Source organism: Ochotona princeps, chromosome 23 (assembly GCF_030435755.1).
Source record: "Ochotona princeps isolate mOchPri1 chromosome 23, mOchPri1.hap1, whole genome shotgun sequence".
NCBI classification, from domain to species: domain Eukaryota; kingdom Metazoa; phylum Chordata; class Mammalia; order Lagomorpha; family Ochotonidae; genus Ochotona; species Ochotona princeps.
The window spans coordinates 34,594,596-34,613,795 of record NC_080854.1 but is presented as its reverse complement, the minus strand read 5'-3'; the positions used below and the strand labels follow the sequence as shown (position 1 = coordinate 34,613,795).

The window sequence follows — 19,200 nt, the reverse complement described above, 5'->3', positions numbered from 1 at the left end:
GCAGTGGCCAGGTTTGTGCCAGGCCAAAGCCAGGAGCTACCTTGGGGTCTCCCACATGGGTGCAAGGGCCCAAGGACTTGTGTCTTCCTCAGAGGAGAGTTTAAGCTGTTGCCAGATGCAACCTCCCTAGTCATTCCAGGATCCCTGGCCTGCTCACCTGCCTGCCGTGGAGGGCAAGCCAGCAGCCTTTGCTGGCACCTGGAAGACCCCAGTGTGGATTGTGAGGATTGAGGGTGTGCAGAAGGCACCAGCCTGATGGCCCCCCAGCTTCCAGGGGTATCCAGCCAAAGGGATGGACCTTGGCATCACTGGCTTGGCCTGGGGACTCCCAGGGGATGAACACATCCAGCCTGAGCCCAGCTGGGCATGTCACGTGACTACTGTGAGGGGGGAGGGCTTTGGCTGTGTTACTGGAAAAAGCAAATAAGAAATGAAGATCACTCAGAAAGAAGCAAGCAGGGCCTGTTGTTGGCCCCAGAACCTTTGCATCCTTGTAACCATGGCTCCATCTGGGAATGGTTCAGGCTTTGCCTCTGTGCATCGTCCTAAACCAGCCCCTTCAACATGGGGACCCAGTGCAGCATCAGCAGATGACAGGAAGGAGACATTGGGTTTTCCTGGAGCTGAGGTCTCCATAGGAGCTTCCTCGGAGCTTCCATGGGTGCCTGTGCCCCTGGGGTGTCTATGCTTCTCTGACTGAAGGAACATGACGGAGGACCAGGCACACGGCAGGAAGCTATCTCCTGGTCCCTACTCCTTGGCCCCCGTTTGGATCAACTGATGCTGACCAGCAGCTTGGGGATCGCGACATCCTTGGCACAACGGTGTTGGCGCTGGCACTGCTGCTGGCGGGCACGGCCCTTCTGTCACTTCTAGCAGTGAGCTCAAGCTTCCCACAGTCTCCAAGAGAGCAGACCACGGCCTGGCGAGGCGGGGTGGGGTCTGTGCCATCTGAAGTAGCAGAAGGCTGGGAAGTGCCAGGCTCCGCCTCACCATGACTGTGACTTTGGCTGCCAGTGGACTGCTGGCAGACTGAGTATTTGGAGCTTAAGGACCTCCAGAAGGGGGTGGTCCCCAGAAAATGAGCCGCCAGAGCTGGTATGGGGATTGTGTTTCCCCAGTGTTGCTGTGAAGCGTGGCACTTCTTTGTTCTGTGTCAGACGCTGCTCTCACGCACGCTGTGTCCAGAGGGGCTAGGACCCCAGATGTGCCTACTGCTCATGGTGAGATGCCCCTCCGTTTGCCGGTTGGGATTGGTTGGGCTCTGCTTGGAGATGCACGGACTGTGTTCTGCTATCCCTATGTAGCAGCAGTGTTAGCCCAGACGCAGGGGATGGTCTAAAGGGGAGCCGAAACTCGGCTTGGGAAAGCTGCAAGTCTTGGGTTTAGACTTTCCTCAGGCCTTTTCTAGGACCCAGCCCCGTCTATGAGACCCACAGGAAGGGGACAATTTTGAAGGACCTCTTTGCTGCTGCTGCATACCCCCAGGCCTTTCAGATTCCTGTCTGTGGAAGCTCAGGTGAGCCTGGAGCCCCGTGAGCAGTGACTGAGCCGTGAAGGGTAAGAGCTGTGAGATGTCATCTTAAGCCGCAGAGGGCTTCTGGCCTTACCTCCCAGGGTGCCCCGCTTTCTGTGTAGACCCTGCCCTCTTGGATCTTCAGTTGATCAAAACCGTGCGCTTCTGCTCCGCTCTGGTGTTGGCTCAGTCATGCTTTGCTCGACCTGTTTTCATTTTATTTCTTGACTTTCTGTGAGGTGGGCTTGTTCTAAACTTGAGCACACCGAGCTGTAAATGTGGGGGCTAGCCATTGGATAAGGAAGAATGAATCCATAGCTCATGTTTGATTTTTCAAAAGACTTATTGATTGATTGATTTGGAAGTGGAGCAGCAGTGACTCACACCTCCACACACTCTCTCACTCGCTCTGATGAGACTTCTCATCCCTGGTTTATACTCCGAATGGTCACAGTGGCCAGGGCCGGGGCAGGCTGAAGCCGGGAGCCTGGCACTTGATTAAGATTTCTCATGAGGGTGGCAGGGACCCAAAGACTTAGGTCATCTTCTGCTAATTCCTCAGCTGCATCAACAGGGAACTGGATCGGAAGTAGAGCGGTTAGGACTTGAATTGGTACTTCGATGTAGGAAGGTAGTGTCACAAGTGCCTTAGCCAGCTGTGTCACAATGCTGGCTCTGTGTATTTGTTTTTTTAGTATATTAATCCATGATACGAGCAGCTTTTCCAGGGGTCAGTTCTTAATGGCTGGTTAGAGCCATGTCTCTAAGTGTTCTGTTTCACCAGCAGTTGGTGACTGTCCGCTCCTTACTGTGTGCTGCTTACAGCCCAAAACATCGCTTTTCTACATTAAAAGGAAAAGGAAAGGAAAGAAAAAAGCCATGGCCAGAACCCAGAATCAAATGCCTCTTCATTTTGTATAACTTATTTTATTATGACTACTGTGATTTTAGTCTCAGAAGGATGGCAGTGTGGTTTCTATTTCAGTGTTTGCTGCTGCTGCTTGGGGTCTGCTGTTAAAATTAGAACTGAGAACGGAGTGTATGCTTTCCCTGCCCCTTGCTGCCTGGCTGGTTAGCCGAGCCATTCTGACGGCCACAGCAACACCAGCGCCTGCTCGCTGGAGCGGTACCCGCAGCTGCCTGCCCTGCTGTCAGGCACCCACTGCCCCACCCCTGGGGAAGAGACACTCACACCCTCCGTGGGCCGCCCCTCCTGCACCTGCCTGCTCCTCACCACTGGTGCTGCTCCCAGCCCAGCACGAGCGTTTCCAAGGTCGACGGTTCCCTCTACTGGCTTTTTAGGGATAAGCACAATTTGGGAACCTGGGCACAATTCTGTAACCGTGTTGATTACCGGTTTCCTTTTTCTGCAGGCACACTTTGCTTATTCCCCTGGCCCCCCATGTTGGTAAGGTTCTTAGCCATAATTAACGCCCACAAAAATGTTTAATGAATCCATCAGAAATAATGATCGTGTCCATTTACTCTTAGGTGGGGTAGACTGTGGCTTGGTTAGAAGCGTTGAATCTTTCTTGCTTGTCCCTAAGCAAGGGCATCTGTGTGGTGAGGGGCCGTCTCCCACCTTCTGGGCAAAGCCCCCTGAAGGCTGGAGCAGTGTCTCCTCCGGTCACTAAAAGTGAAAGCCTGCAGTCTGGATGGGGTTAGTTTCTCTGAACTCAGCAGAACGTTCAGACCAGATCTGTGTAATGGGCAGTCTGTTTTGTGGGCTTTCAGTTTCTCCTCGTCTGTTCCAGGTGTTCGGGATACCCTGGCCACTGAGAACATCCTTCCGACAGTTACTGTGGCCACGCTCTCCCACATTTCTCTCAGCAAATTGTAAATAACATTTCTCCTCTCCCGGCCTTGGCTGGCTGAGAGTGACAAGTACTGCAGAGGCACGCTCCGGCGTGGAGCAGTTCTGTAGCCCTGGGTCCCTCCCAGCTTCGCCCAGGCCCCTCACGCAGCAGTGGTAGCTGGAGGCCGTGAGGTGTGAACGGGGCAGGCAGGCCTGCACGCCCCTGGGAGTCTTGTAGCTGGGGTTGGCGGAGGGCTCCCAGCTCAGTCTTGTGAGGCAACGATGGGCAGGAGCAGTCATGTAGCAGGTAGCCTGATTCTTTGAAGAGTGCACATTCCGATTCTGTTGCTTGTTCTCGGCCTGGCAGATGGAGAGACACTGCTCTCCAGGTCAACTGTGGAGGGGACAGTAGTCTATCCCACGCTGGGAGGCACTGGACATGCTTTGGAAGACTGGAGCACTCAGGAACAAGGAGGATCCAACACCGGTGCTGCTAGACACCCGAGGGGCTGAGGGCTCGGCCTCCGCAGGAAGCTGTGTCAGATTGGGGCCCAGGAGCCCTCTGGGTGCACAGGCTGAGTGTGGGAGTCCCAGTGCTGGCCTCACCTCCTCTCCATGTGTCATGCAGGGCAGCCTCTGGGAAGCTTTGGCCTGGAAATCTCGCGGGTTGGGCTTCTTGGTGCTTTGTTTGCCTGGAAGGAAGGGAAGGTGCTGCGGGAACAGGAGAGAACATGAACAGGTGTCCTGGGGCCGGGAGGAGAATCTGTGCAGAGTAGGGTCATGGGGGAAGTAACACTGACTGGGCCATTGGCATGGGCTGGAGCCTGGGTACCTGGCACCTAGCCTGGGCCCCTGGAGCCTGGGTACCCAGTGTTTGGCCTGGGCTCACATCCCTGAAGTCATGTCAACTGTCGTCAGCAGCACCAGGAAGGAGAAAGGTCTGGGGAGGAGGGGACACAGAGGGAGGGTGGGGAAGACTGTCTCACCCTGGTGTGGTTGGTCCTCAAGCTGGCAAGTCTGAGTCTTATGTCAGGGGTTTTCACTGGGGTGAGTCTGCCCCTCCAGCGTGCCCTTGGCCATATCTGGATGCATATTTGATTGTAACATCTAGGCAGGAGTTGGAGTCCATGCGTGAGACTGGGGATGCTGCCTGCATCGTGCTTCAGGCTACCCCATAACAGGGTTATGGGAAGTGGAGTGGAGATGGGGAAGGTGAACCCTGGGACCTGGTTCGCACCGGGCCCTGCTTGTGCACTGTGGGTGAGCAGCTACAGAAGAGCCTAGGGCCAGATCCATTCTGGGAGGGGCCTGCACTCTCAGCCGAGTCTTGTTACCTTCTCTGGCTTATGGCTGAGCCATTGCCTGTTGTAAGAGTCTGTGTGGGAGACACATCCGCTGCCGAGTGGAAGTAGAGCTGTCAGCGGGGATGGGTCGCATCCTCGTGCTGTGCTGTGCTGACGTGGCACTCTCTGGCATGGTTCAGCAGCTCCTGGCAGCTGGCATCTGTTTGCACCTTGGCTCCAACGCCGGTCTTGCTGGCTGCATCCTGCACGCCCAGAGCCCTGGCTTCCTGAGCCTGTTTTGGCCATGTGCTAGGACAGCACCCAGGGCCTCCTGAAGGCTTCAGACTTGGGGCCAGGCTGTGTCTTGTGCCTCACCTGCTTCCTAGGCTCTGGGAGAGTTGACTGTTGGGGTTTGACACTCCCACACGTGTACACACATGTGTACACATATGCATGTACACACTGCTCACACTTATCCCCCTCCCTCTCAGCGTGTGGGCACGAGCACCTTCCATGGGCTGTGAACGCCTCCACACATGCGCCTCACCTATCTCTTCACAGGACATGCCACCATCACCAGCTACCTGCTCAACTACTTCCCGGGCCTCGACCTGGAGAGGAGGAACGTGTTCGGCTTCACGGCCCTGATGAAGGCCGCCATGCAGGGCCGCATCGAGTGCATTCGTGCCTTGATGCTTGCAGGTATGTGCCTGACCAGTCTGGGACGTGGACGCTCTCACACCCTCTGCCCTGAGAGGACCCATGACCCCAGGAGTCTCCACAAAGGACAGTGTCTTTGTGGAAGACTGGGTTTTTGTCATCTGACTTTTGCTGCTGCTGCTTCTTTTTTTTTAAGATATTCAAGAAAGAGAGAGGAAAGGTCTCCGATCTGCCGAATCACTCCTAAAATGGTCTCAAAGGCTAAAGCTGAGCTGATCCAAAGCCAGGGGCAGCAGATTCTTTTGGGTCTTGTACATGGGTGCAGGGACCCAGGGACTTGGGACCACTCTCTGCTGTTTTTCCTTGCCACAAGGAGGGAGCTGGATCAGAAGTGGAGCAGCTGGGATAGGAACCAGTACCTGTGTAGCATGCTGGCACCACATGCAGATTAGCTCACCTTGCCACTGCCCTGGCCCAGTCATCTGAGCTGTTAAAGCAAACCCCTCCAGGGTTGCAGAGGGTGGGCTAGGACACTCTTCCTTTCTGCCCAGCTCTGAAAGGGGGCAACATCGGCTTTCACTCCTTACCCTCCTCCCTGCCCACCCAGCATGCGCCCTGACTGTGCCCATGTGTGTTCTGATCTTGAATGCCCCATTGAAGGTGGGCACAGGGTGGTGGTGGTGGCCAGGCACCCTAGCTCCCTGCTTGCCAGTGGGTGGCATTGTGTGCTGATGTGGGGAGCCATGATGGCATGGGAAGTTGTTGTGTGGACGCTTTGGGTCTGCAGGCCACCTTCCCTTTGCCACTTCCGCCATCACTGATTTTCATGGGAAAGAAAAGGTAGAGAAGCCTTTTCCTCCTAGGGTTTCTCGCTCCCAGCTCACTCTGTCCTGCCTGAAGGGGAAAGGTGATGTCCTCTGAGCAATGCTTTGTCGCCTCCTGCTGTAGTTCTGCTCAGAGCCGCGGGCTCTCGTCCCTCTGCCGTCCACTCTGAAAGACACAGTGTGTGCCGGAGTGGCCTCCCTGGGGCTGGTGGACAGCACCAGGCGTGCTTGTTGAGATGCCTGTAGCATTGCACGAACATGCTCATTTCCTCCTGTTCCCTGTTCAGTTTGTATCAGTGTTGACAAAAACAAAAGCGAAGGCACTGAAAGCCTGAACAGGCCTTCTAGACGGCCGCTTCAGTCGGAGTGTGCTCATGTTTCCACGAGGGAGTTGATCTGAGCTGGTCATCTGGTGATCACTTTGGTATTTCGGATGTTTATTTTGTTCTCGCTTTTTAAAAGATCTGCCTACTGATTTTGAGAATTAGAGGGACACACACACACACATATCTTCTATCTACTGGGTTATTCCCCACATGGAAGCAACAGCCAGCATTGGGGCAGGGTAGCTGGATCAGAAGTGACAACCAGGGCATGACCCAGCAGCTATAGGATGCTTTACGTGTTAAGCCGCTCCCTTGGCCTCCTGTGAGCTCTTGGAAAGCAGAAGACGCTGCCCTGCCAGACTCCTGCTGTTAACGTGTGTCTGACCTCCCCAGGTGCACTCTGCCTCTGAAAACTGAGTGCTTTTCTCTACCCAAGTGAAGTTTCTAAGCTGGGATTTCACCACTAGAGGAACTATGCCTGTTTTGAAATGACAAATTATCCAATTGTTTAGGCTTTTGGATGATTCATGACATATGTGCCCATGCTAGCTCTTATCTGCCTTGTCAGTTGAACAAGAGTCATATTAGAATTTTTAGAACTTTGGCTTTTAACACAGATTGTAGTTGGGTTCTCAGCAGCTGTTGCTCCTTCCTTCGTCCCTTCCTCCCCTCCCCTCCCTCCCTCCCCTCCCTCGCTCCCCTCCCTCGCTCCCCTCCCTCCCCTGCCTCGCTCCCCTCCCTCCCGCTCTTTCCCTCCTTCCCTCCCTCTCTTGTTTTTCTTCTGGATTTTTGGGTTTTGGCTTCCTAAGGAATAATGCTACTGGGGGTGCAGAGCTTCATTAATGTAGTGGAATAGTAACACTCAGAGTGACAGGCCTGTTAGAATAAGCGGCTCTAAGAAGCCGCCAGAGGCTGTGATTTTTATTTTATGTAGATATGTGTACTTTTTTGCTGGTGGAGGGTGGCAGGTACCGCAGCTGGGTGAGAGCATTTATTTTTATACCTGAAGTGCGGTGACATTGCAGCAGCAGTGGGCAGGCATAGGGAAGCCGACAGAAGCCTGGAACTCCCTGCGACAGGCAGGAACAGAGCAGCTGGGAAGTCGGGGAGGGGAAGCATGGGCCCTCCTCCCCTGCTGCCAGTCAGATGATGGCTGGCACCACGGGGCTTGCTGTCTGTCTGGAAGGAAACAAGAGCTTACTGTCAACTGGGAATTTCTCAGGCTGGAATCATTGCAGGTTTTTGGAGACAGGACTGAAACAAGTTGCCCAGTCACGCCAATGGCAAGCCCAAGGATGAGGGCTTGGAGTGGGTCTTTCTGGAATGTGATCCCAGGAAGCAGAGGGAGACAGAAGGGAGTGGGGTTGGAAAATTGGTGACAGCTAGTAAGTGGTGCTCATGAGTTGGTTCCCCACGCATTTGGACAGCTGGAACTCAGTTCCCCGTGTTCCCCGAGAGGTGATGTAACATCTCAGCAGTGCCTTACCCAGGGCAGAGGCAGCTGGTGTGAGAGCGGAGTTGGCTTCAGCCCCTGCCACTCTGCAGCAGAGGAGGTGACCTGGAACTGGGCACCTCCACCCTGGCCCATGCGACTGCTGGACATTATGGGGCTGGGGGCTGGTAGAGCAAGAGGAAAGGGGACGACACATTTGGGCTCCCCCTCTGCCCACCTCCTACTGCTCCCCCTGGTCTGGCTTGATTCCCAAGAATGAGGGACAGGGACTAGGTTTTTTCCCTCTTGCACCTGTTTGGAATGCCTACTGTTGTCATGGAGGTCCTACTTAGAGAAAGCAGGCTCTGTTTTTCTCCCCTTTCTGCTGGTCCCAAAGTTGGCATTCACTGGACAGCGCTGGCCTGAGGCTCCGCAAACACATCTCATACACCAGTTCTTTTGTCCTGTCCATTAGTTGCCTTTGCTTGTTGGCTGGTCACTTCCTGTTTCTAGCACAGTCCCCATACCTGTGGATCTAAGATTCACTGGGCACATTAGCCCCTTTGGTCAAGGGGCAGCAGCATATTACGGTCACTGGGTCACCCTGACTGTAAGGAGGGCTGGGCAGTGGGGACTAGGGCTGCAATGCTTGGGTTGGCTCCATCATTCCTATCGAGAGTGTTGTTTGACAATGATTGGAGATGTTTCTAGTTGTCACACCTGATGGGGTGCTGCCAGCATGCAAGGAGCGTAGGCTGAGGGTGCTGTTAAAATCTACAGTGCACAGGCTGGCTTCCCCCGAAAACGGTTGGCTGGTTGCTGAGTATCAAGAGAACTGATATGTGAAGTGCTGGTTGCATTGCCCAGAGCTGAGTTTGCTGTTGCCTTGAATAAAATAGAGAATGTTGCAACTCACGGCATTGGATGCAGCAGCAGGTGCATGTTCGGGCACCCGATGATGTGGCATGGGATGGAGTGGGGTGCAGGGACTGCTGGGGAGGAGCTCTATGTGGTGGCATCCCAGAATTTCTCTGGATCCTGTGGAAGGTGTTCCTGTAAGATGTGAGTCACTGTTGCTTGTCTTTCCTGACCCAGTTCCTTTGCTCTGGCATTTAATATCACCATTAGCAGTGGTTTGTTTGGGAACAAATCCCTAAATCATAGCAGGATCAAGATTGTAGGGCTGTCCTGCAAGCTGATTGCTTTTGTTTTGAGAGTGTTAGTATTTTCTCAAGATTGGAAATCAAGGAGAACACTAAAGTTTGGACAGCTGTTCTTTTAGTTTTCCATTAGCACTTGAAAAATGTCTCCTTCAAGCAGTGTTCATTAAGATTTTAATTTTGTAGTTTGTTCGTTTTCAGAGTGACATGCAATTAATTAAGGCTTAATGTGTCATCTATTTTTTGCAATGACATTTTTACTGCCCCCTTTTCATTTTAGTCAGTTTATAAATTGTGCTCTGGCTAATGAGCTCCATCCTGATTTCTACTTCCAAATAATTATCACTCTTCCAGTGTGGCTGTTCTTGAATGTGTCACAGGTGGGTTCAGGTGGACCACGTCCACCTCGACTAGTGGACACCCTGGAGTAGCCCAGCCCCTGCTTTTCTGGGCTCAGCACTGTTGATCAGGTACTGTGTGCCAGGCACCTGGCTCTGTGTGGGATTTAAGTAAAGCTGCCACTGCTGGGCCTGGTCCCCGGGGAGCTCGCAGACTAGATAATTGTCCTGCTTCTCCTCGTCGCTTTGCCAGCAGACATGTGACTAATGAGACTTGCATCCTGTCTGCTTTCTGACTGTATGTGGGGCTGAGATTGGACTCAGAGGAACTGAACAGCAGTTGCGTATTCATTTCTGGAGTGTCAAGTTGAAGTTCATGTAGATTTCATTAGATTGAGCTGCAATAGGTAAGTGGAAAAGTGAGTGGAATGGGAGGATTTGAGGACGTGCCTGGGGGCGGGGGTGTGGGAGACGGGGCAGTGTCCGTGCAGGTTCTGCAGAGAAATAGAAGCTGCAGGATCTGTGTGCTTAGAGATTCTTTGTAGGGAACGGATTCATACAGCTGTGGTGATTGTAGGGTGGGCTCACAGGCAGGACTTCCAGCTGACTCTGGACAGTCCCATCCTTTAAGATGGAACCCCGAGTCCCCATTTGTTGGGGTAAGTCATGGGGGTGCTGTGACTTGGCAAAACAGGTGCAGAAAACTCACTATTCCCTTGCCGTGCCATGGGGCAGGATGGGTTTTGGGCTAAAGTCAGGAGGCCCGAGTCAGAGACCTTCTCCCACCACTCTGTTCCCAGCTCTGTGAGCCTGCCCTGGTCCCTCTGACTGCCTTGCCTTTGGTCAGGAGCCTGGGTTAAATGGGAGGGAGCCAGCATGAGCAAGACATAGCCTCGCCTGGGGAAGCCAGCCAACCAGCCAGCCAGCTGGGATGTGAGTGGTGAAGGCAGCCCAGTCCTCCAGGCAGGGCCTCTGCAGCCCTCCTGGTGAGATGACATTGGACTGGCCCTGGCTGCTGGCAGGTGACTGCCCTGCTGGGATTTTCAAAACACGCTGGTTGTAGTGTGCACATGTTGGGGAGGTGGCTGTGCATCCCCTTCCTTTGTCCTTTGATCTGTGTGACCGCATTTCTTGAAAAAAAAAAATTGGATGACTTGGGTGCTCAGTTCGGGTTTAGTTTTACTTAGGAAGGAGGCAGCGGAAGGGGGCACTTGGAAGGGGGTCATGTCATGACAGTGACTGTGGCAGGTGGAGGTCAGATGCAGGTGAGGGCTGATCCTGCATGGGCCCAGAGCAAAGCTTGTACGGGGAAGCGCTTTGGTTGCCCACACCCACTCTTGTTTGTGTTTTGCGTGTTTCAGGGGCAGATGTGCACGCGCGGGATCCCCGCCGCAGGATGTCGCCCCAGGAGTGGGCTGCTTACACCGGCCGGACAGAGGCGGTGCGGCTTATGCACAGGCTGCTGGAGCGCCCCTGTCCGGAGCAGTTTGGGGAATCCTACAGGCCTGAGCTGCCTCAGCCGCCCGTGGGCGCTGCCAAGCTCCCGGGCTCCAGGGGCTGCCTGCAGAGGCTCGCAGACTTCCTGCGATCCTCGCTCACCTCTCGCTCTGCCCGGGGCCTGGAGGACGGAGGGGTCCTCGACCACATGGTGAGGATGACCACAAGCCTCTACAGCCCTGCCGTGGCCGTTGTCTGCCAGACTGTGTGCCCCGAGGACCCTCCATGTGTGGGGAAACGGCGCCTGGCAGTGCAGGAAATTCTGGCGGCACGGGAGGCCCAGGGCACACCTGACCTGGAGAAGGGCGCGGAACAGCAACCCCGGACCTCGCAGGAAGGGTCTCCACAAGCCAGCCCACCTGCTCCGCCTCTGCCAGGGCCGCGGGGCTCCGGCCCTGTCCCGCGCAGGGCCAGCCTCCTGCAGCTCCTGCGGCGCAGCAGCGTGCGCCCCGGTGTGGTGGTGCCCCGGGTGCGCGTCAGCAAGGCGCCTGCGCCTACCTTCCAGCCCGAGCGGGCGGCCCGTAAGAGCAGCACCAAGGACAGTGCCCATCTGCAGATCCCCAAGTGGAGGTACAAGGAGGCCAAGGAGGAGAGGAAGAGGGCAGAGGAGGCGGAGAAGAAGCGCCAGGCTGAGGCCCAGGAGAGGCGGGCGCCACGGTGGAAGAGAAGGACGTGAAGGGGCCCGCGGTGCACGCCTGCCTGAGGGGCGCAGCTGTGCCTGCCCTGGGGCGCCTCCACGAGGACTGCCCCCCTCCCGGGACCCTCGAAACCATCCGTGTTGTCTGTTCTGTTGAGTATGTTCAGAGCCAGTTCCCCCAGCAACCAGGACGCCTCGTGGGCACTCTGCCTAAAAAGTCTCCTGTTGGAAAATTCCATGTAAGGATTTTTAAAGAGCAGTTTATCACACTGAGGGTTTTTTTTCCCCAGAAGTTTTATGTTTTTTAATCAGCATCAAATTTGAAGCATTTTACAGATGGGGCTGTTTGTATTTAAGCCGCTATTACTACCTTTGTGAGAAGAACCTGGCTTGAGACAACTGTGAACTTGAGGATCTGTTGGGTCCCCCTCGTCTTTGGCTCATGGGCAGCTCAGGAGAGCATGTTTCTCTGTGAGGCATTAACTTTTGTCACAAAAGGATTGGGTGAGAGACAAGGGCATCAGATTTCATTGTATCCTAGTTTTAATACTGTCTTACCCACAAAGTAACAGTAAGTACCAAATCATTACCAAAACAAACATTATGTAGATCCACACCACATATTTATTGCTAGAACTCGGTGCACTTTAAATAAGGGATTTTAGCTCCACTGAATGCAAAATCCTTAACATTTTTAAAAAATAGATGTGCAAGGTAAAAATCATTTTATTCATTGATAATTACTGGAAATGCAAAGGTGTGTGACATGGGGGCACTGTGAGGAGAGTAGCTGGGAGGCTGGTCAGAGCCCGGAGGAGGGCTGCAAGGCCAGGTCTCCCCAGTGTCCTCTGGGTGTTCTTTTCGAGTTGCAAGTCTGGGGCTGCCTCGGGTGGGTACTGCTTTGGCTTTGGTGATTGCCCCTGTCTTCGGCTCATCTGCCAGCCGGTGCTACAGTGTCTTGGGTGTGGCTGGCTGTGATTTTCCTAGGCCCTTGGCTCTCAGTGGGAATTTTCTGCCCACACTTTGCTTTCCAAAGCGCTGAGAATGTCTAATGAATTCCTGGCCATCTGGATTTTCAGTTATCTGCCACATACGCACTTTATTGAAATGTTTAGTTGAAGAACTTGGACACGGTGGATGTAAAATATGGCAGGCTGACAGCGTTCCGCTGTGCCCTGGATATGCTGTGACGTGCACCTGTCTGTCTCAGGATGTGGGCAGGGGTAGTGCTGGCTTCTCCTTATGTCTCCTGCTCAGCAGCATCTGGCCCTGAGCAGTCAGGGATTTCGCACCAGCCCCTCCCCAGACTCAGTCTTCTGGGTGCCAGGCTGTCCCCTGGTGGTGGGGAGGGTGGTGTGTTGAAGACACAGGGTGTAAGGTCAGATTCCAGAGAGCTCCTCCTCCACGTGTCACAGAGGTCTAGATGTGCCCACTTCGAGAACTGCTGGCAGGAGATGGCTCACCTTCAAGGATTGGCAGATGGGATTTGACACCCCCTTGGAGGGGCCAAGGGCTGTAACTGTCCTCGGTCATCTTTGGAGTCTTTGTCTTCCTGCAGTGTGTACCCAATCCACAGCGATTCCCCAGGCCACCCGGGTCCCATGCTTGCCTCTGTAGATTGAGGCCTCAGCCAGGCAATGCTGATAGTCTGAAATCTATGGTTCTCTGTGCTGGTGCCTTTGAGAGTGGGCACAGTCCAGCTGGTCTGGGCTGGGGTAGCTGTACCCCCAGGGTTTCTCTGAGGTCCCTCCACCACCCTGGGCCAGTCCACCACAGCTTGCATTGGGAATTGCGGCTTTTCCACATCAGGTAGGGAAAGGGCCTCGTTGCCCTTCTGGTGGCTTTTCCAGGATACCCATCTCCAGCTCTCACAAAGAGCTGCCTGTTGTGGGGGCAGCCAGTGTTAGGTCTTCTGCTTGGGCTGGTTCAGCATCTGGATGTTAGCAACTGCCAGGCTTCCCAACCTGTTTTTCTACCATGGGTCTTTGGGTGCTCTGAAGCCTTCCACTTCTACCGAAACCTCAGGTACCCACTGTCTGCTGCTTGGAACTGTTCATTTCTGCCAGCGGTTTCTCTTGCTTTAATGATGTAGACTTGCTACTCTGTCTGCTTGGTGGAAGCTGTTATGATCTGGCTGACATTGGGCAATGTGAAGGAGATTGACAGGTGCCAGGGTAAGCTTTCTGTGGCCCTGGAAGGGAAAACGGAATGTGAAGTCTTGGTGCGACCCAGGTGCAGGAAGGGTCCTTCCAGCTGGGGTACAAACTCTTCTCTGTTCCTCTCTGCAGATGGCTGCACTTGTCACAATCTACAGATCTGTGCGTTCTCATTTCTTTGCACAGTCGCATACACTCACCATCGAGTGGCCCTCCCTGTGTCGTTAGAGGAAGCGGAGACTGGCTGGCAGTGATCACCCCCTCAAGTTGGCCTTCGGGAGTCCTTTTTCTGTGTCACCAGGTTGTGACTTCTAAGTTCCCGAGAGTGAGTGGACAGTAGGCCTTTTGATATGGTTCCCCAACCCTGTGTTCCTTTTCCCTGAAGCTCCTGGCCTGCGACAGCTCCTCCCGGCCAGATGGCTGGGGGTGCTGTGGGGGTCTGCTTCCTCACGTGCTGCTCATTAACTGTAAATAGTGAATTTCAAGTTGACAGGTACTTCTCAGGGATTTATACATATGTGTAGTTAGGGGAAGAGGTGAGGTGTAGCTTCGTACGTACGAATGTTGGAGTGCAGTAGGATGAAACTGGACAGAATGGCAATGGCCAAGACAGCGCCACTGCTACTGACAAGACTCCTGCTCAAGTCTGGCTTGGACATCCTGGGCTGGTGGAGGTGGGACTCCGGCCACCGACGGGTCTTGGGGGGATTGTGCAGATGTCTCAGGGCTCCAGTTCCTCTGGTGGGTGTGTACTTTGGCTCCTCAACAACAGACTCCGCCTCCATGGGAGTGGCCAGCAGCTGGGTAATGCAGGTAGCTGCTCATTTCTTCAGACTGTGGTGCTGTGACTCCTGGGTTGATGTTGGACTATAAGGGGCACACATGACTTTTTGGCTGGCTTCTGTGAGCAGCACTTGACCATCGGCCCAGCGCCAGGCCCACGGGGCAGGTGTGGTGAGGCAGCAAGCAGTACTTGGAGTGACCCAGGATGCAGAGGTCACACACATGAATGTACTTTGAAAGCACAGCACATGGCATTAGCCCCTTTTTCTCCTGCAGCTCTCAACACCTCGGATGCTACAATGACAGCCGCATTGCTCGTGCCACTTCAGCTTCGGGCACTCCCGACTTGTTCTGTGGAGTGAGATGGAGGGAAGTCCTGGTGCTGGCTGTTGGTGTGACTTGCGCATGTAGAAGGGTCACTTCCACCATCTCTTCCCAGTCTGGAGTACAGGTGTAGCTGTGATAAAGCTCATGAGAGGAACAGACTCCAGGCCTAGAGCAGCGCGTAGACAGCTGGGAGCCAGTTGGGCACCCTGCAGCTATGGAGGAATGCATGACAGAGAAAATAAGCCTGCACAGAGTGAGCATGCCCTGCGGCCAGCTGGTCATGCTGCCTGAGAGAGGAGCCTGGCTCCTCCTTACTGACCTTGACCCTGTGTGTGTCTGTACAGGGAGATGAGACCTCACCCATCTCTTCCAGATGCACCTATAGATCTGTGCCTGTTCCTGTTCTCTGACATCAGGGTCTGGCTTGCCGAGATCTGGGCTGTTCCTTCCAGCTCGTTCTCCCCTGACAAAGAGCTCCTGGATTTTTTTTCTTTCAGCATCTTGGAGACTCCAGCATGTTTCCCACCTGTTCACTCTGCACCTGGCCTCTCCTGTGGGTCCCTGCTTGGATTCTGCCCTGGAGATGGCTGCTGCCCTTTGGGAAGCCCTCTGGGGCCACATCCCTGCTGCTTGACCTTGGCGTCCACCCCAGCTGAGCTGGCCACTTTTACTTGGGCAGTTCCACCCCTGCCAGGGGGCCAGGCTATTAGTCACAAGGGTGCCTGAGAGAAACAGCACATTCACATTGGTGACAACTTGGGACCAGGTAAGTGATGCTCTCCCTAGAAGTGGTGTTAACCTCCAAGAACTTAGAGCTCAAGCCATTCTAAACCTGAGGTGGGCTTCTCAAGCTGGCGCCACCTCCCTGTGCTTCTGGAACTTGTCTTATGCACCTTTATAACTCGCCGGTCGGCAGCTCAGGTCTGCTCATCAATTCACCTGTTTCTTCATTAGCATTTTAAAGAAGCAGCTGAGAAAACTCCTCTGGAGGGGATGTGCTTATTTATTTTTTTTACTGAAATAAGCAAGAGGGAAAATCAACACTACCTGAATGGATCCGATTAATCTCCAAGTGACTCAGCAGAGCGCCAGGGCTGCAAGCACAGTTTTCTTGCTCAGACCAGCCTGAAATCAGACTCTCATAAAAGACACAGGGCCTGCTTTGTTCTGACAGCCCTCAGGAGCGGGCTACAGTGACGTGAGTGGTGTTCGGTAAGGTGAGAGGATTGCTCACTGGATGGGGACCCGGCCTTGTGCTCACAGGCCTGCCCTGGCTTTGCTGTGCCCCCCAGGGAATGCCAGGTGTGTGTGCCAGGTGAGCTGCTTCAATGATGTGTATCCAATAGGATGCACAGTCTGAGGCTCGCGGGAGAGGAATATGGCTACAGCTGATACAACCCAAGCCCCCTTATTCAACAGTAGTAACCAGCCAGGTCTGGGCCATGGATCTACCCTTGACATGCATCGGCTGGCTGGAGGGACCCAAGACCCAAGGGGGATGTCCTCCGTGAGCTCCTACACCAGGCGTCATCCACCTGGTAGTCAACCTCAAGCTCTGAGATCTCTCCAGTCTGCCCAAACATTGTTCTTTGACATCCTTCAGTTAGGTGGAAGGGGAGCCAGTCATTGCAAGTAGCATGGTAGCCTGTGGTCACCGACTGGTTTGTCAGCTTGGTGAGGCGCTCATGGAGGCTGTAGACCTGTACAGCTAAGTGTGCTTGCTGGCAGCCATAAACGGGTACCTCGGAACAGGCCTGTGCCCGCGGCCCCATGAGTCCCAGGGGCATCCTAATTTGAACATTGTGAGCACAGAAAACCCATCTTCCTGGAATTCCTGTTGTTCAAAAGACAGTCCTGCCTGCCTTGCACTGGTGTGCGAGGACCTGGGTGTTCGGCGGTGGTTACTCTGACAGTGGAAGAGTGGAGGGCACGTCCAGTGGCTGGGCTTCAAGTTATGTCGTCTTGAGCAAGCTCTGTGTTCTGAATGTAATGCTGTTTTTCTCTCTTGACTAACAATATGATTGGATGAATCCCAGAGAGTTTTATTTTGTGGTGAGAATTTTGTTAATAGTTTATAAAAGATATTTTCCTATTTAGACCTCAGGGCTATTTTTGGATCTATGATGAAATTTGACCCTAACAGCTTCAATTCTTGACATTTTGAAAGGGCGATACCTTTTCTGTGAACGTGATGTCATGTTTTTCTGAAGGAAAAAAAAATGTGTTATGCCTTTTTAACTTTGGACAAGATCTGTGTTTAGTATTTCAAGAGTATGTGAAAGAAATGCCACCACGATGTGAAAAATTGGGGGAAATTATGGTGAAAGAATGAAAAATCACTTTGAAAATAAACATTCTTACGGTGTGTCAGTGTGACAATGGAGTAAACTTAAGCAAGTATAAGTTAGGGAATGATGTGATGAAATTTGCCGCTGATTTTCCTGTCATTGATTTTAATGGACACAAAGGGTCGCTTTTATTTCAACCCCAACTTTCACTGTGGTTTTCAAAGGAAGATCATGAAGTTTGAGAGCTCCAGGTGAGTACTTCGTCCACCCCACCCCTCTTGGAAGTGGCCTGGACAGGTGGGACCTTGCCAGGTATTGCTATGCGTGATGGAAACCAGTGTGTAATTTTGTTTTTTGTGTGTGCTTTCACCTCATACCAAGCATATTGTGGTCCTTCAGTTTCTTTACTTAAAGTACGTCTTCGGGGAACTCCTAAGGGGATTTTGAAGTTATTTTCTTTCGGCAGTTAAAAATACGTTATACAAATATCAGAGGAAATAAGATTGCAAACACTGCAAAGGGGTCTGAGATGACCTTTCCCCCGTACCGTTGTTTGAACGTCTGTTCTAGCTTTTCACCACTGTAACAAAATACCCAATGCAGGCAAGTTAGGAAGAATTTGTTCATTGAGCTTGTGGGTTTGGAGCCCAACAATGTGACGCAGGCTCTGGTGCGAGGGGTGAGGGGTAGGGGAGCTTGAGCTCAAGAGCGTGGAGTAAGGCTTGCCTGGTGAGCCGGAGATCCCAGAGAGCCCAGATGATTCCAGGCACCCGCTGGATGTCACCACCTCCTAGGCGTGACACACTGAGGACCCTGCTCTCCACTACCGTGGGTGCTTGGACCCCACGCAAGCTGCAGTGACACCCGCTGTAACCACATTTCAGTGTGGTACAGGCAAGATCCTGTGGTACAGTTTTCCCACAATATCATGGAATGGGGCGCGTGCATAGGCACTCTGCTTCTGGATAGCTGGTTAGCGTCTCTTTGTAGGTGGCTTCCATGGTGTAGTTTCCTGTCTCCTCCGAGACGGACTGTTAAATGGACAGGCAAAGATCTCTGGGTCTACCTGTCTGTCCACACAAATGAACTTTTTACAACAGGTATTTATTTGAAAGGTAGAGTCATGGGGTTGCAGGGGTAGGGAAAGAGATCTTTCCTCTGCTGATTCATCTCCCAAATGGCCACAACAGCTGTTGCTGGGCCAGGCTGAAGGCAGAGCCTAGAGCCAGGGGCTTCTTCTGGATCTCCTTGTAAGTGGCAGGGACCCAGCACTTGGGTTTCTTCTGCTGCCTCCCCAAGCACATTAGCAGGAAGCTGGATTGAAAGTGGAGCAGCTGAGTTTCAAACTGGTTTCCTTATAGGACCCCAGCATTACGGGTGAAGGCTTTACATGTTGTAGTGCCATACTGGTCTGAATGTTCTCGAAGCCGAGTGTATTGGTGGGGTTTATGAGTTGTAGTGGTGGCCCTGTGTGACACAGCTGTCAGCAGGGGTCAGGAGAGGCTGTTGCTGCCAGCAGTACCACTTGCTACTTACAGCTTCCTAATTTGTCTAGCCAATTTGGTTTTACTTTTCATTTCCCCAAATATTGATGAGATTAAATGACCTTTTCATGTTTTTCCCTCAACCATTTTAATTTGTTTTGTGAATGTCTTATTTGTGTCTTATTGATTTTTTATTCTAATTGTGTTTTGCTGATGTGGAGGGGTTTGCTGTCCAATTTGGATCATAGTTCTATGCATCTTGCATATGTTTTCTCTCATTGATAATCTCTTCCTAAGACATTTGCATAAATGATTTAAACGGTCAAGCTTTGTCTTATGGTGTTTGAACTTCTGCTTTAATTCCAGATGGATTTTCTAGCCTTCTAATAATTTGCAGGTCCTCTGTTTTTTCTTTTTAACTAAAAACATTTGCATTTAGACAGAATTGTTTGAGCGATTTTGATTAGATTAAAAACACTAGCTACTGCTTGCTTCAGAAGTTCTGTTGAAAACTTAGGAAACTTGAAATCAGCTGGTTAGAAATCATAAGTTGACATGATTATTAAAGATAGACCTAACCAAGTAAGAAAGTTTTATTTTTTTTTTGAAGATTTATTTATTTGAAAGGCAGAGTTACATATATACAGGTCTTCATCTACTGCTTCAGTGCCCAGAAGGCCACAAGCCAGGAGCC

General features: G+C 52.7%; 1 protein-coding gene across 3 annotated transcripts in view; it reads left to right on the top strand.

The window, feature by feature from the left end:
* ANKRD33B (ankyrin repeat domain 33B) overlaps positions 1 to 12,219 on the top strand; it is a 62,545-nt gene extending 50,326 nt beyond the window's left edge. For 2 of the 3 annotated variants that reach the window (XM_004583616.2, XM_058680206.1), the window contains 2 exons: positions 5,156 to 5,296; positions 10,696 to 12,219. In XM_004583616.2, coding sequence (XP_004583673.1) covers positions 5,156 to 5,296; positions 10,696 to 11,507 — 953 coding nt within the window. In that variant the 3' untranslated portion in view covers positions 11,508 to 12,219. The remainder of the gene's footprint in view (positions 1 to 5,155; positions 5,297 to 10,695) is intronic. The other variant, XR_009247537.1, reaches the window with a different exon arrangement.
* Positions 12,220 to 19,200: the final 6,981 nt, after the last annotated feature.